Genomic DNA, 13,766 nt, shown 5'->3' with positions numbered 1-13,766 from the left:
GCAATAAGCTCATTCCCCAGAAGGGCTTCTACTTTTCATAAGTAATCAATTACATTTGTCTAAACATCTGTGTCATGAGAGGAAGAAGAGATTTCCTTTGTATGATGATGGGATAGTGCAGAGTCTTGAATAAGACTTTGGTTGTTTCTCAGACAGTCATAGAATCATAGAATGGTTTAGGAAGGGACTTTAAAGCCCATCTCGTTCCACCCTCCTGCTACAGGCAGGGACACCTTCCACTGTCCCAGGTTGCTCCAAGCCCTGTCCAGCCTGGCCTTGGGCATGTCCAGGGATAGGAAGGAGACAGAAAGAAGACAGAACCAAAACCTATGAGCACTTTTCCTCACACCTTTTTAAAAAAGGAGGAATAAAGAAGACAGAGAACTTGAGGCACTACTAGAAACACTAGAGTTCTGTTTATTTTGGGCTGTGTCACTGCAAAGTCTTTGAGGTAAGGAATGGAGACAGGAAGTTGAGGGTGAAGTGTGTTCAGTCCCAGCTGCTGTTGGAGCTGAAAATGTCTGTTTGATGAAGCAACTTCACCTGTTCTCCATGGAAGAGGGGAAGGGGAACAGCCAAGGCTGTATGAGAGGGGTCACAGCTGTAGCCATTCACCTCTGCAGCAGCCAGCTTTGGAGAGCAGTTACTCTTTGAGCAGCCCAGCAACAGAATGTTGGGACTGCACAGTCTGGACATGGTATTTATGGAGGGAGGCCACTGGAGAGCACTTCACAGTGATCCTACTCAGGTTTTCCAGATAGATTGAGATCTACTTTTGTGTATCACAGAACTGAGTTGGAAATTGTCAAAAAGTTCTGCGTGAACAGTATTTGCATTTTCTTTTTATTTTTGTCATTCTGAAACATTATGGCTGCTGTGATTATGCATGAGGTACCAAAAGCTGCTTATTAAAATTATGTCAGTTTTTGAGTAAAAGCCTCATAGTTAGAAGATAAAATTTTGTTGTTTGTGAAGGAAAAAATTAATCTTGCTTATGCTTTTTTCCCTTAAGGCTTTTTATTGCCTTTATTTAAGGTAGTGCCAGCAAATGAGCTAATGTTTACTTAACTGGTTATTTTGGTCTAATTGAGAGCTGACTGCAAATTTAGGAGGGGAATGGGGGAAAAGCTAAAATAAATCCAAATGGAAACTTTCTCAATCTATACGTTTTCTACATTTTCCAAAATGCTTACTGTCTCAGGTATTACTTAATTGACTTAATAGATGAAGTTGATCAGTTACCATGTATTTTCTTGTGTCCATAGTCAGTTAAATGAGAAGCCCTTGCCAGAGGGCTGGGAAATGCGTTTTACTGTGGATGGAATTCCCTATTTTGTGGATCACAATAGAAGAACCACTACATACATAGATCCCCGCACGGGCAAGTCTGCTCTGTAAGTGTTGTTCACATTTTTGTAAGGTCTCAGAAGTCAAGTTTAGAACACATCAATTTTTAAATCTTTATTTTTTTTCCTTTTACTACATTATTAGGCAGGAAGGTTTAAATGAACAATGCTGCTTAATTACATGGAATTTTTCATTCACCGAAAGTCCCTGAAGAAGGCAGAGTTCTGAGCACTGCAGAATCCTTCTTGCCATGTAGTGTAAGAGTTTTGAGAGTAATGGAGGAGCTGCATCTGTCCTGTTGATGACCGAATCCCTTCCTCAGAGTTACTAGTCTCCCTCTTTAAAAGAGACTCAACCCTTTCTTTTTTTGACTTTTTAAATTTTTTTAGGAACCAGAATGAAGTTGAAACCAGAATTTACCTCCCAAGTTAACTGAATGTCATCACATCTTTAGCGTTAGAATCTAATTAACCATTAATAATCAGGTAGTGTTTTAAATGTAGTGTTAAGCGTTCCACAGTTTACAAAGGAAGATTTTTCTTTTTAGTTTAAAAACAAGAAATTACACCTCAAAATTAAAAACTGTGACTAGATTGCCAGCAAAGCCATACGGCTGTGTAACTAATACATTTGCAGGCTCTTACCTCATTTACAAAAACACTTGGAAATTCATTCTTTTCCTCCTTTTGGTTGCAGAGACAATGGACCTCAGATAGCTTATGTGCGTGATTTCAAGGCCAAGGTCCATTATTTCAGATTCTGGTGTCAGGTATGGATTAATTTTTTGGCAATAGCTGCTTGCACTTTTGGTTTTGCTTACATGCTTCCAATGCCTTCTTCAGTGCCTTCCGAAATCAACCTACTCTAAGGTTAAAGCTGTGTTTAAATTAGGAGGGAGTAGATGCAGGTATTGTATAATCTCATCTAAGCTTTAAAGTGGTGTAACTTTTGGCTTTAAAATGTTTTAGAATAAAGGAAAACATCCATTCCCCTACTTTTTTTGAAGTGGTGTGTTTCTGAATGGTGTTTTCTTGCTACTATTAATACAGGAATATATAGAGGCACAGTACTTTTAGAATTACTGCTTTCTGTAGGCTGCTTTCTGTACCATTTCTACTTTCTATATAAATACCATTTCTGACAGAAAACGCAGGGCATTTGGAACACAACAGACATGTCTAAGCACTGAGGGATATACTGTGGTGCACGATAGGGTACTCTAACATAATATCAAATTCCAGCATGTCAGCCTTGGTCCTCTAAGCTCCTTATATCAAGAGATGAAGTACCTTGATGTTTAATGAAAAAGTCTTTAGTTTAAATGTTCCAGTTTTCAAGAGTTACTGAATTATCCTTTGAAAATAGTGGAGAAGCTAGCCTTGTTTTTCACTTGGAATTTTGTGCAGTATAGCCTGAATGTTCTAATTTTTTACTAAATTAATAGAATCACAGAATGGTTTGAGTTGGAAGGGACCTTAAAGATCATCTCATTCCAACCCCCTGCCATGGGCAGGGACACCTTCCACTATTCCAGGCTGCTCCAAGCCCTGTCCAGCCTGGCCTTGGACACTTCCAGGGATCCAGGGGCAGCCACAGCTTCTCTGGGCAACCTGTGCCAGGGCCTCAGCACCCTCACAGGTGCTTGGAATTCCTTCCCAGTATCCCACCTAACCCTTAATGGCAGTGGGAAGCCATTCCCTGTGTCCTGTCACTCCAGGCCCTTGTCAATAGTGTTTTTCCATCTTTCTTGTTGGTCCCTTCCAGGTACTGGAAGGCCACAATTAGGTCACCCTGAAGCTTCTCCAGGCTGAACAATCCAAATTCTTTCAGCCTTTTCTCACAGGCGAGGTACTTCATGTGTCTCATCAATTCTTGTGTAGAAAGCCTTATTCAGTTGGAATATGTTATTGATCTTCATGTTTTCCAGTATCTTGTAGGAGTGTGATATTTAACCTTTTCTGAGCAGCATCTGGAAGTATTCATGTCACTGTAGATAGCAATGTTGGAACCAATCTGTTCTTGGATTAAATTGCAATTCCGATACCTTGATTGCTGCATTAGTTTTATATCAATTAATGAAATTCAACTGTACCTTTTAATATATACTACAAATAGCAGTCCAAACTCAGTAGCAGAAACCTTAATTGTACCCTTCACCTTTAACAAATTTCGTTTCAGCAACTGGCAATGCCACAGCACATAAAGATCACAGTGAGCAGGAAAACATTATTTGAGGACTCATTTCAGCAGGTATTGTATTAAAACATGGGAGTAATGGGCATGAAAAGTGGAGTTATTAAATTTATTCTCACATGTCATTTTTGAGCTTTTGATATCTTGCTAATGTTACTTTAAGTCAGACTAACAAAAAAGTACTCGTTTAATGGGTTGCATTCGCAGTTACAAGATCATGCTAAAATATGAAGTTCTGGCACTGATTTATCTGACAAAGGGGAGGGTTTTTTTCCTCAGAATGATTTAAAATCTGAGTTAATTTTGAGGAAAGTGCTGGGGCAGAGCAGCACCCCAGTCTCAGGATGTTTTTGTGTTGTGCTTACATTTGTTGGTGCATTTTTCCTCACAGTGTGTTGTACTAGCATAGGCTACATGCAAAAAATATATTAAGTCAATCTTAGTCTGGTTGTCTTGAAATGAGTGATTTTTTTAAAAAACAAAAATTAATTATATTTGCATTATTAGGAGTGAAATTCTTATTAATCTCTGTAGACCTAAGGTTTAAATGTTTAGGTTTTGTTAAGGTCTGCAGATCCTGATTAAAATTTTTCCAAATTATTAAATACTCTAGTGCTTGTTATAAAATAGCAATAATTCTAACCAGTGCTTATAGCTGTTTTCTTAAAAAGAATTGTTTTTCTTTCACTAAGATAATGAGCTTCAGCCCTCAGGATCTCCGGAGACGTTTATGGGTTATTTTCCCTGGTGAAGAAGGTTTAGATTATGGAGGTGTGGCAAGGTAAACTACACTGAAATGGCAGATAATAACTTGTTCTACAAGTGGTGATGTGAAGACTTCCCCAAAGTAGATACTTAAACTGCAGTGCTTTCATAATAGGAGTGAAGTTTATTCCTTGTCTTGGAACATCAGAGGAAGGCAGTTCTGCAACATGTTTGCATGTCTTAAAACTGTATAAAATGATTTTCAGTTTGCATTAGGAATGACTTTAATCATCTCCATGATTAAAGAGATGCAGTTTACTGAACTAAAGCGAACCTTTGACCCAACTGTAAATGTCAAAGTCGAGTTTATTGAAAAAGTGAGTAGAAATCTACATTTAAATCCAAAGTCTTGACTGGAATGTAACTGAGAAGTGCATATGTTAATTGGCATTACTCAACCCCAGATGTTTAGATCAGTGGTAGACTTGTAATGTGCTCATTTAGATAAGAGTGGGTTTTATCCAAGCCACTGACAGTTGTGTATCATTGCAATTTTGCATTTGTAATTTGCTGTAGTTTCCCTTTGGTGACAGTGTGGGCCATCTGCTCTCTGGGGAAGGAGGCAGACTGTGCCAGCAAGGGCCTGAGTCAGCATGAGTTAGCTTACAGTAATTTCTGCTGTGATTTATTTTGAAATGTGTTTTTATTGTTTGTGTGATTTCAGGGAGTGGTTCTTTCTATTGTCACATGAAGTCTTGAACCCCATGTATTGCCTGTTTGAATATGCAGGGAAAGATAACTACTGCTTACAGATAAACCCAGCCTCTTACATCAACCCAGACCACCTGAAATACTTCAGATTCATTGGGAGGTTCATTGCCATGGTAAGTCCTAAAGCAGGAAGCAGGTCTGTCCTGTAATTTTCCTATAAATAAATATCATGCCATCAAATGGATAATTTAAAAAATCCATTTTTGAGCTGATAGTGTGAGGTATTTTTGCTATAACTTCTGTTGGTATAAGCTACTTCAGCATATTGGCAGTCATGATACTCAAGTTGGTTTAATTCTTTGGCTGTCAGATTTCACAGGCACAGAGAACAGAATGTTGTCATATTAAGTACTGAAAGATCCTTTGCATTATTTTGTCTTGTTTTGTTCCTCAGGCTTTGTTCCATGGGAAGTTCATTGACACTGGTTTCTCTCTGCCATTCTATAAACGTATCCTAAACAAGGCAGTAGGACTCAAGGATTTAGAATCTGTTGACCCAGAGTTTTACAACTCTCTCATCTGGGTAAAGTAAGTTTGACTTCATTTTGTTCTTGAAATAGCAATACAATGTTTTTGGTTTTCACTTCTGCCAGGAAGTAGGTGTAAATCAACCCCACGGAATAATACAATCTACCATTGCAGAGCAGTATGAAATGATTACTGTGACTTCAGATACACAAAGAATGACGTGTTAATGCCGAGCCTTTCTGGTTCGTTGAATATTCTGTGCAGCATCTTGTGTTGTGTTTGTATTGCCTGTTACTAATTCTAGTTGGACAGAAAATGTGGCAGTCTTGAGCATGGTTGCAAATAAAATGGCTTGAGTAAATTCGAGACTTCTCAGACAACTGATTAAAAGAAATCAGAAAAACCCATTTAATATTTCTCTAATACCTCATTTAGTTAGAAAACAAAATATTTAGTGCTACAATACACAAAGTTAACAAATATAGTTTATTACTTACTACCACATAATTCTCTTAGTCACACTTGCAATTTGACTTCAAGGTTGGTATTGAAGATTTAATGCCTTAAAGAAGTTCTAGCTGTTCTGATATTTTTGCCCCAAGCTTAATGATTCCAGACCATACCTACCTGCAGTCTTCCACGTCTGCATGATCAGGCACCTCTCTGTCCATGCTCTTGTGGTGTCCTCCACTTCCCAGAGGACTTTGCAAATTCCTCTCCAGAGACTAGCAAGTAAAAAGCATGTGGAGTTTCTAGACCACAGTTATTTTGGAATTATGTATTACAGATATGTTAAGAAACTATTTTTAAAACCCTTTCAATCTAAAGCATTTTAATTCTATACTGATTTTGTCATAGGAGGATGCCGTATATTTTAGTCTATGGTTGTTGTGCACCATTTGTTTCAGTAACACATCTTTTATCTTTCAGTTAAAACTGTTAAATATATTAGAAGGAAGAAAAACAGAGTAAATTTTTTTCTTCAGCTATAATAAAAACAATTTTGCAGAAAAATTAGTCTTTCTTGCGACTAGCAACAAAACATTTCACTGAAGAATCACACTAAGAATAGTTTTAAACATGCTTTGAGAACTTCATGGAAGGTATGAAAATAGATTGGGTTTTGAAATGCAAAACTAAGTATAAAAGCCAGGTTTTACTTCTCCTGTAGTAGTGATTCTTGGAAGGTTTATCTTAAATACTGAGGAGCAGAGAAAGCAGCATATGAGATGCTTAAGAATTAAAATAGGAATTTGCTTTGGTTTTCAGAGTAGTATGTTCTGCACTCCATGAATGTGCTGCTAATGTGCCTTCATTTGAATTCAAAGCAATTTCTATAGTGGTAGAAATCTTCCAGGCTGGAGTCCAGAAAAGGCTTTTCCCCTTTGAAAAAAACTTAAGGATGTGAAAATAGGAGAAAAGGCTTTAGACCTCCAAAGGCTGCGGAGTCCTCTCAGTCCAGACCCAAACTTCAGTGTAGCTGAGCCTGCTTGTCTGTAGTGCTGCTGGAGGTTCCCCTGAGGAAAGGACTGCACATTTACAGGGGAGAAGGCAGGGCAGACATAATTTTGTTCCTTATTAAAAAAAGCAAATTTTATAACTTTGCAGGAAGTATTACTTGGCACTTCTATCGGGGGCTGTTTTTCTCATTCCCACGAGCTTGAGGATTTCACAGATTGAGTGAGTTTGGAAGGGGACTCTTAGAGGTCATCTGCCAAACCTCTGTGCCCAAACTGAGCTGGAGCATGTAGCTTTCATTTTAAAAGGGATGGATGATGAAATAAAATCAGCCCTTCATCAGAAGCCTTCCCTCCTCATCCAAGGTTTCATGCAGAACCATATATTTTGGAAAGATGAAGTTCAGAAGTGCAGTTGTATGATGGGGCTCAATAAACCACAGCCATGTTTTCAAGACTGGCATTGCTGTGTTATGGGTCAGAATAAATATCTGGATTTTACACTTCGTTTTGAGGGAAAATTGTCATCAAAACCTCTGTATATACAGGCAGTTCTTCACTTTGCAAAAGCATAAATCAACATCTAAACTCCAGGACTTCTTGCAAGGCCATAACTACTGTGTAAGGAAGATTTCCTTATCTTGACTATTTAGCTCCAAACCCTCTACCTTAAGGTTCTTCATACTCCTCTTCTCTACAGTGTGCAAGGTCTCAACACAGTTATTTAAAACTATATTTTTTTCCTTCCAGAGAGAATGATATTGAAGAATGTGGCTTGGAAATGTTTTTTTCTGTTGATAAAGAAATACTAGGTGAAATCAAAAGCCATGATTTGAAGCCAAATGGTAGCAACATTTTGGTCACAGAAGAAAATAAAGAAGACTACATCAGGTGAAAATAAGTGAAGACTTTAAAATACTCTGTCATTTTCTTTCTTGAGTTCTAACAACAAAAGACTGTGTCATCTAAAGCATTGATGAATAATTGCTAGTGTTTGGATCTCATAATTGAAAGAGGAATATTGATAGAAGTAAAATCCACTTTTCCTAAGGATCATAGAAGAAAGTCCACTATTTTTCTGGAGTTATCTCAGTTTAGTAGAATACTGTGATGAGAATTGTGACTGTTATGTATTTAATAAAATGTTACATGTATTTATTATTATAATTATATTGCTTCATAGCCTGCTGATGTTCTAGGCAACCATTTCTGGTTCATTTGAGGTTTTGAGGGGTTGGTTTTTGTTGGGGTTTTTTGAAAATATTTTTGGATGCTTTTGTGAAGATTCTTATTTTTCAAAGATACTTGGAATTCTAATAGTTTTATCTGAGCTGGTCTTGTAGTTGTGTTATGAATGATGTCATAGGCTGTAATGTCATAAAATAAGGCTCATATTTGCAGCACCAAAATATTTTAAAGCAATAGATTATGAGTGAAGGAGCCTAAGAATGATTAAGGAATAAAAATGTGAACAGTGACCTGCTTTCTCCTCCTTCCTCAGTGTGCAGCAGTACAGCAGCTCTGATTTAAGGTGTGGACTTCAACATAAAGCCTTGGAGGATGTGGTTGCCAAAAAAATAGTCATCACACATTGCAGGCACAAACTAAAATGAATCACAGAGAATTTACCTCTGTATTATGATGTGTTCTGTGAAGGCTTTTTCCATGGGCAGGGGGAGGGAGTCGGGAGTGGGCTCTCTTTTCAACGTATGAGAAATCTGCAGACTTTTCAGTGATTCAACAAAAGAGGTGATATTTCTACAAGAAACATACTGGCATTTGGCAGGAGGGAGGATCTGCAGAAAATAATTCTTCTCTAGTTCCTAGGAACCCAGGGAGAGCTTGGATTCCAGTTTCATTCAGATTCTTTTGTCTTATTCCAAGTCCTACTTTAAATCCCCCACATTTCTAGGACTGAAATGAGAAATAGCCACCTCTCCTTTAGACTCCAGTGCTCCTGACAGGTTAGGCTTGAATTCAGCATAATATCTGCTTCTCCCTGGGTTCAGGTTCTCCGGGTCTCCTGCCTGCTTTTCACCCTTATATTAATGGAGAGTGGAGTTTCTGCCACAGAGCAAAGTTTCATGATTAACAGAAACAAATATGGAACTTTCCAAATGGACATAGTCACTGCTTGGTAAGCTGGCAGTCCTGCTGCTCTTCACCAGTACAACTTGACTTGTTTTTTACCTTGTCATGGATAACAACTGAGATTTCTGGGGAGAATATCAGACAAAATCTTCAAATGCCTCGGGACTGCTGTGCTCTCATTAATGTAATCAGTGAAAAGATGCTGTCTCTTTGAGTCCAAAATACTTCTGTAGCAGAACAGTTGAATACTTAGGGTAATTTAGAGAAAAACTGAAATCATTTGCAGAGTAAAGGCTGCTGATAAAATTATACAGTGCTCTATCCCCAGAACTTTCCTGACTTTCCATGTTTTTTTTAATTTAGCTTACAGTTCGTCTCAAAATAGGCAAAGATGTGGACTTGGGTTTGCATGGGCCATTTAAATGATCTTGGTGTGTTTTCTTTTCCAGGCTAGTAGCAGAATGGAGACTGTCCCGAGGTGTTGAGGAGCAGACACAGGCTTTCTTTGAAGGCTTCAATGAAATTCTGCCACAACAGTATTTGCAGTATTTTGATGCAAAGGAACTGGAGGTAAAGAATTGCTTGCCTATTGCTGGATCCAGGTCATTACAAATAAAATACTTAAACTCCAGGCAGTACATCTGAAGAGCGCACATCACTGAGGCTGACAACTGTTTTGTAGGGAATATGGGGGAAACTTCATGGAATACTATTAGATTAATGTTTTCCTTAACTTTCTTCTTTGCAGCCGACTTAGATATTTCTACAGGCCAAGATTCTGTCAGCAAAAATTTCTTACTTTGTTTTTGTGATTCTTTGATTTGCCTGTGTTCAAAGAATTAGTAACTTGAGCGAGAGATAAAACTAGATATGCAATGGATGGTTGCCTATATGGTGGCCAAGTTCTTGGTTTGGGTTTGATCTCTCAAAATTATATTTTCTCAAGCATCTGTTCAATTTGAAAAGTAAAACCATCAAAACAAAACATCCCATCCCTTGTGAAGAATTGTATGCCTAGGCAAATATAAACTGGCTTGGATGTCTACATTGAGTCCCAGAATGGTTTGGGTTGGGATCTTAAATAATCTTGTTCCAGCCCCCTTCCATGTGCAGAGACGCCTTCCCCTATCCCAGAATGCTCCAAGCCCTGTCCAGCCTGGCCTTGGACACTTCCAGGGATCCAGAGGCAGCCACAGCTTCTGTGAACAACCTGTGCCAGGGCCTCCCCACCCTTACAGGGAAGAATTTATTCCTAAAATTGCAAATGATTACTCAGTTTTTCACAACAGAGATACTCTAATCTGTGGCCTCTCCAAATACACTTCATGACCCATCACCAGTCTTGGCTTATAGAAATTTTGGATTAAGTTTAAAATTAAAACCAAGTGCACTGTTATTGCAGGTGCTGGTTATTCCTTTTTGCTGTGTGCAAGGTCACAGAAGAGAAGTGCAAATTTGTATTCCCCTGCTTATTTCCCTTTTTCTGCCCCAAAGGTGCTTCTCTGTGGAATGCAAGAAATCGACCTGAATGACTGGCAGAGACACACCATCTATAGGCACTACACCAGGACCAGCAGGCAGATCGTGTGGTTCTGGCAGGTTTGCAGATTTTGCTTTATTCTCAGACCAGCAGAAGTTACTGAGCACAGCTCGGTGAGCAGTGGTCAGAACACTGAGCACACCTGCAGAGTGTAGATAGAAACTGTTACTGCTAATCCAGCTGTTCTCAACAGCCCCTACTGTTCATCTGGGGATGGTGATGATGTGAAAATCTGAAGAATTAATTTATTCCGAAATGTTTATTTCAATTACTGTTTTTCAGTTTGTGAAAGAAATAGATAATGAGAAAAGGATGAGACTCTTGCAGTTTGTGACTGGAACATGCAGATTGCCAGTGGGAGGATTTGCTGACCTCATGGGTATGTATTAATAACCATTCTAATGCAGGAGATACTTCTAAAAAAAAACCGAATTATATATTGATGGCATTTCTAATTAATTTTATATTAAATGTTGTTTTGTAAGCCATGCATATACTTGAGCTATGATGGAAAAAGATGGATGGAATGTTTGCACCTATTTATTGTGATTTGAAATCAAATTGATGGATTTCTCCACATGCGTACTTTGATCCAGGCAGAGCTGTATAGTGAGACAAATGTCCATTCTCTGTGCAAATAATGGTAACCCTGTGTTTATTTAAGCCTTGCATGCTTCAGGCGTGTGTTACAGTGATACAAAGGTAGCTGGACCTATGCCTTGTCTATTGGAATTTGTTTCAGGGAGCAATGGACCTCAAAAATTCTGTATCGAAAAAGTTGGAAAGGAAAATTGGTTACCCAGAAGTCATACCTGGTGAGTACATAACAAATTAGAATATTGCTATTACTCTGGTTTTTGGTGACCAGTCTGCTTTGACATTTTAGTAAATAGGTAATATGCTGAAGTGGTTGAGACTCTATGAAAGCAAACACAGATTACACCAATAAACTATGCTGTTGATTGATAGCTGAACTTCTAAAAATCTCTTGTGGCATGGAATGGATTCCATTGTGAATTCTGTGGATTTGTGTAATATATTACTGAACAATTAAAGTAATTAACAGTACTGTGTAACAGGGTTGGGATTATCTTTTATCACTGCATTCCTTAGTAAAATAGGCACATTCACACATTTCCAGAAAAAAGGCCACTTCTTCTCTTTTCTTCAGGTGTTAGTGGTAGGCAAAACCACACAAATTGAAATTTGCTATGTGAATGATGACTCTAATTAACCACCTAGAGGTTGGTTTTCCTCCAACTAGGAAAAATTAATGAAAACTATCACTGTATAAGTACTTGAATCCTAACCTCTGCCCTCAGAAATACATATATTGATATCAGCAGTCAGCTTTTCTGAGGGTATAAATCCCAGTATTCATCTCCACAGCAAAAATTCCAGTTACCCATATTCATAATGGATTTTTTGTTTCTATTGAATTCTTCATCAGTACTTTTTTTTTCCAGTTTCAATCGCTTAGATCTTCCACCATATAAGAATTACGAGCAGTTGAAGGAAAAGCTGTTATTTGCAATTGAAGAAACAGAAGGATTTGGGCAAGAGTAGCTGAAATTTGCACCTTAAAGAAAGTGAACCCAGCAACATGATGGATGTGCTTCACTTCTTCTGCTTGTTGCACACTTCATTGTAAAGTAGACATGACTTGGATTTATTTAACAGTACTAATGTGTAAATAAATGGATGTTATCCTCAAGTTATCCACACTTAGTCTGGATTTCTAATGAGCACTTTCAGAAATCAAATGTGCAGTCAGATTTGGCTACAAGTGACTAATGACCGAAGTAGAAGTTTAATACAGCTATGAGCTCTGCTTTGTTTTACCATTCATTAATTAGAATGTCTCCTTAATGACTGACAGATTTTTAACAATAGTTTTGTCTTTCCTTTTTAGTAGCATTTTTGCTACTGATGCACTGGGAAGTTCATTGGTAGCTGCAGTGCTGCAGCAGCATCCTGAGCCTCTCAACAGCAGTGTCAGATCCAGCCTGGATCCACCTCTGTGCCATGACCAGCTCCATTCTTTAAGCTCCTTTTTCTAACTCAAGTGTGGCCAGACTGTTTTTCCTTGCCTGGAGTCTGTTCATGTGCCAGCTGGACTGAAGCTGCTGCTAAGGGGTTGTCAAACTGTGGCACAAATCCAGGGCATAGCTTCACTTTGGTTTATCCCAGTCCTGCTCCTGTCAGCAAAAGAGATACCTGCCCAAAGTTGTTGGAACACTGCTCTGTGCCCTCTGAAGGGTTCTGAGCTTTTGCTGTGTAACACATTTTAAGTTTGAAATCAATATTAACACTGTGGTACTTCACTTGTTTTGCAAAAGACAAACCCAGCTGGGATTGCACTGATTCCATTGAGGTTCCTGTTTGCACGCTGTTTGTCAGCAGTGTTAATGGACATTACCCTCTGTGTTTTTCCTACATGTTGCAGTCATTTTGCTCCGAAGAGTTTGTTTGGCTCTCAGGAAGAGACTACGAAACAACTGGATTCAGAAAATGATCCTACTCATCATTTCTGCAGATGAACTGATGTGTGAGACTGGCTGAGGCCAAGAGGATTAGTAAGTTCAGACACAGCTTACAGGTTTTTGAGAAGCTGGAGTGTCAGTAAATAGTTCTGTAAAGTTTGAAACTAAAGTTCTTGGGGAGATATCTAAGCTAATTCACCCTAAGCTGCTTACAGCTAGTAACTTTTGTAGCAAGTTCCTGTTGAATTAACGTATTTTATTTCCTTCTAGAGTCCGTTAATTCTTTTCTGGTTTACAAGAACATTTTGCATTTTATTGCTCCTTTAGATTGAATGCACTTTTTGGGTCTGGTCAGCCCTTTTCCCTTCCCCTGAAGGGAGGAAGTCAGACACCAGTGAAATGAGCTGTAGCTGCAGTGAGAGACTTGACACTTGAAATAACATGTAGCACATATTAAAGCAAACCTGCAGCTCAGAGCACTAGAGCAGGAACTGCATTTAAGACTGTTTCAGATGACAGAGCTGAAACAGGACAGTGGAAAAATGTAAACCTGAACATTCAGTCTGGAAAAGAGTATTTCTTTCCTGTTGTCTCATCCATCTAAACTGCAAAAGGGAAAAACTGATTCAGGCCTAAAAAAACCAAGACACTACAGATTTTAACTGACTTCACAAGTCAGGGCTCAGTGATAAATGCTTTGAAAAGGCAGGA

The 13,766-nt window shown here is 38.5% G+C and overlaps 1 protein-coding gene across 1 annotated transcript in view; it reads left to right on the top strand.

Moving 5' to 3' along the window:
* The window catches only part of ITCH (itchy E3 ubiquitin protein ligase), a 53,936-nt gene extending 41,650 nt beyond the window's left edge, over window positions 1-12,286 (top strand). The window contains exons 13-24 of the mRNA XM_014886254.2: window positions 1,266-1,394; window positions 2,044-2,116; window positions 3,526-3,597; window positions 4,233-4,321; window positions 4,970-5,129; window positions 5,411-5,544; window positions 7,692-7,832; window positions 9,482-9,602; window positions 10,527-10,631; window positions 10,855-10,951; window positions 11,315-11,387; window positions 12,039-12,286. Coding sequence (XP_014741740.1) covers window positions 1,266-1,394; window positions 2,044-2,116; window positions 3,526-3,597; window positions 4,233-4,321; window positions 4,970-5,129; window positions 5,411-5,544; window positions 7,692-7,832; window positions 9,482-9,602; window positions 10,527-10,631; window positions 10,855-10,951; window positions 11,315-11,387; window positions 12,039-12,138 — 1,294 coding nt within the window. The 3' untranslated portion in view covers window positions 12,139-12,286. The remainder of the gene's footprint in view (window positions 1-1,265; window positions 1,395-2,043; window positions 2,117-3,525; window positions 3,598-4,232; window positions 4,322-4,969; window positions 5,130-5,410; window positions 5,545-7,691; window positions 7,833-9,481; window positions 9,603-10,526; window positions 10,632-10,854; window positions 10,952-11,314; window positions 11,388-12,038) is intronic.
* Window positions 12,287-13,766: the final 1,480 nt, after the last annotated feature.

The sequence above is a fragment of the Sturnus vulgaris genome, chromosome 17, assembly GCF_052056855.1.
Source record: "Sturnus vulgaris isolate bStuVul1 chromosome 17, bStuVul1.hap1, whole genome shotgun sequence".
Classification (NCBI taxonomy): domain Eukaryota; kingdom Metazoa; phylum Chordata; class Aves; order Passeriformes; family Sturnidae; genus Sturnus; species Sturnus vulgaris.
This window is presented reverse-complemented; position numbering and strand designations above follow the sequence as displayed.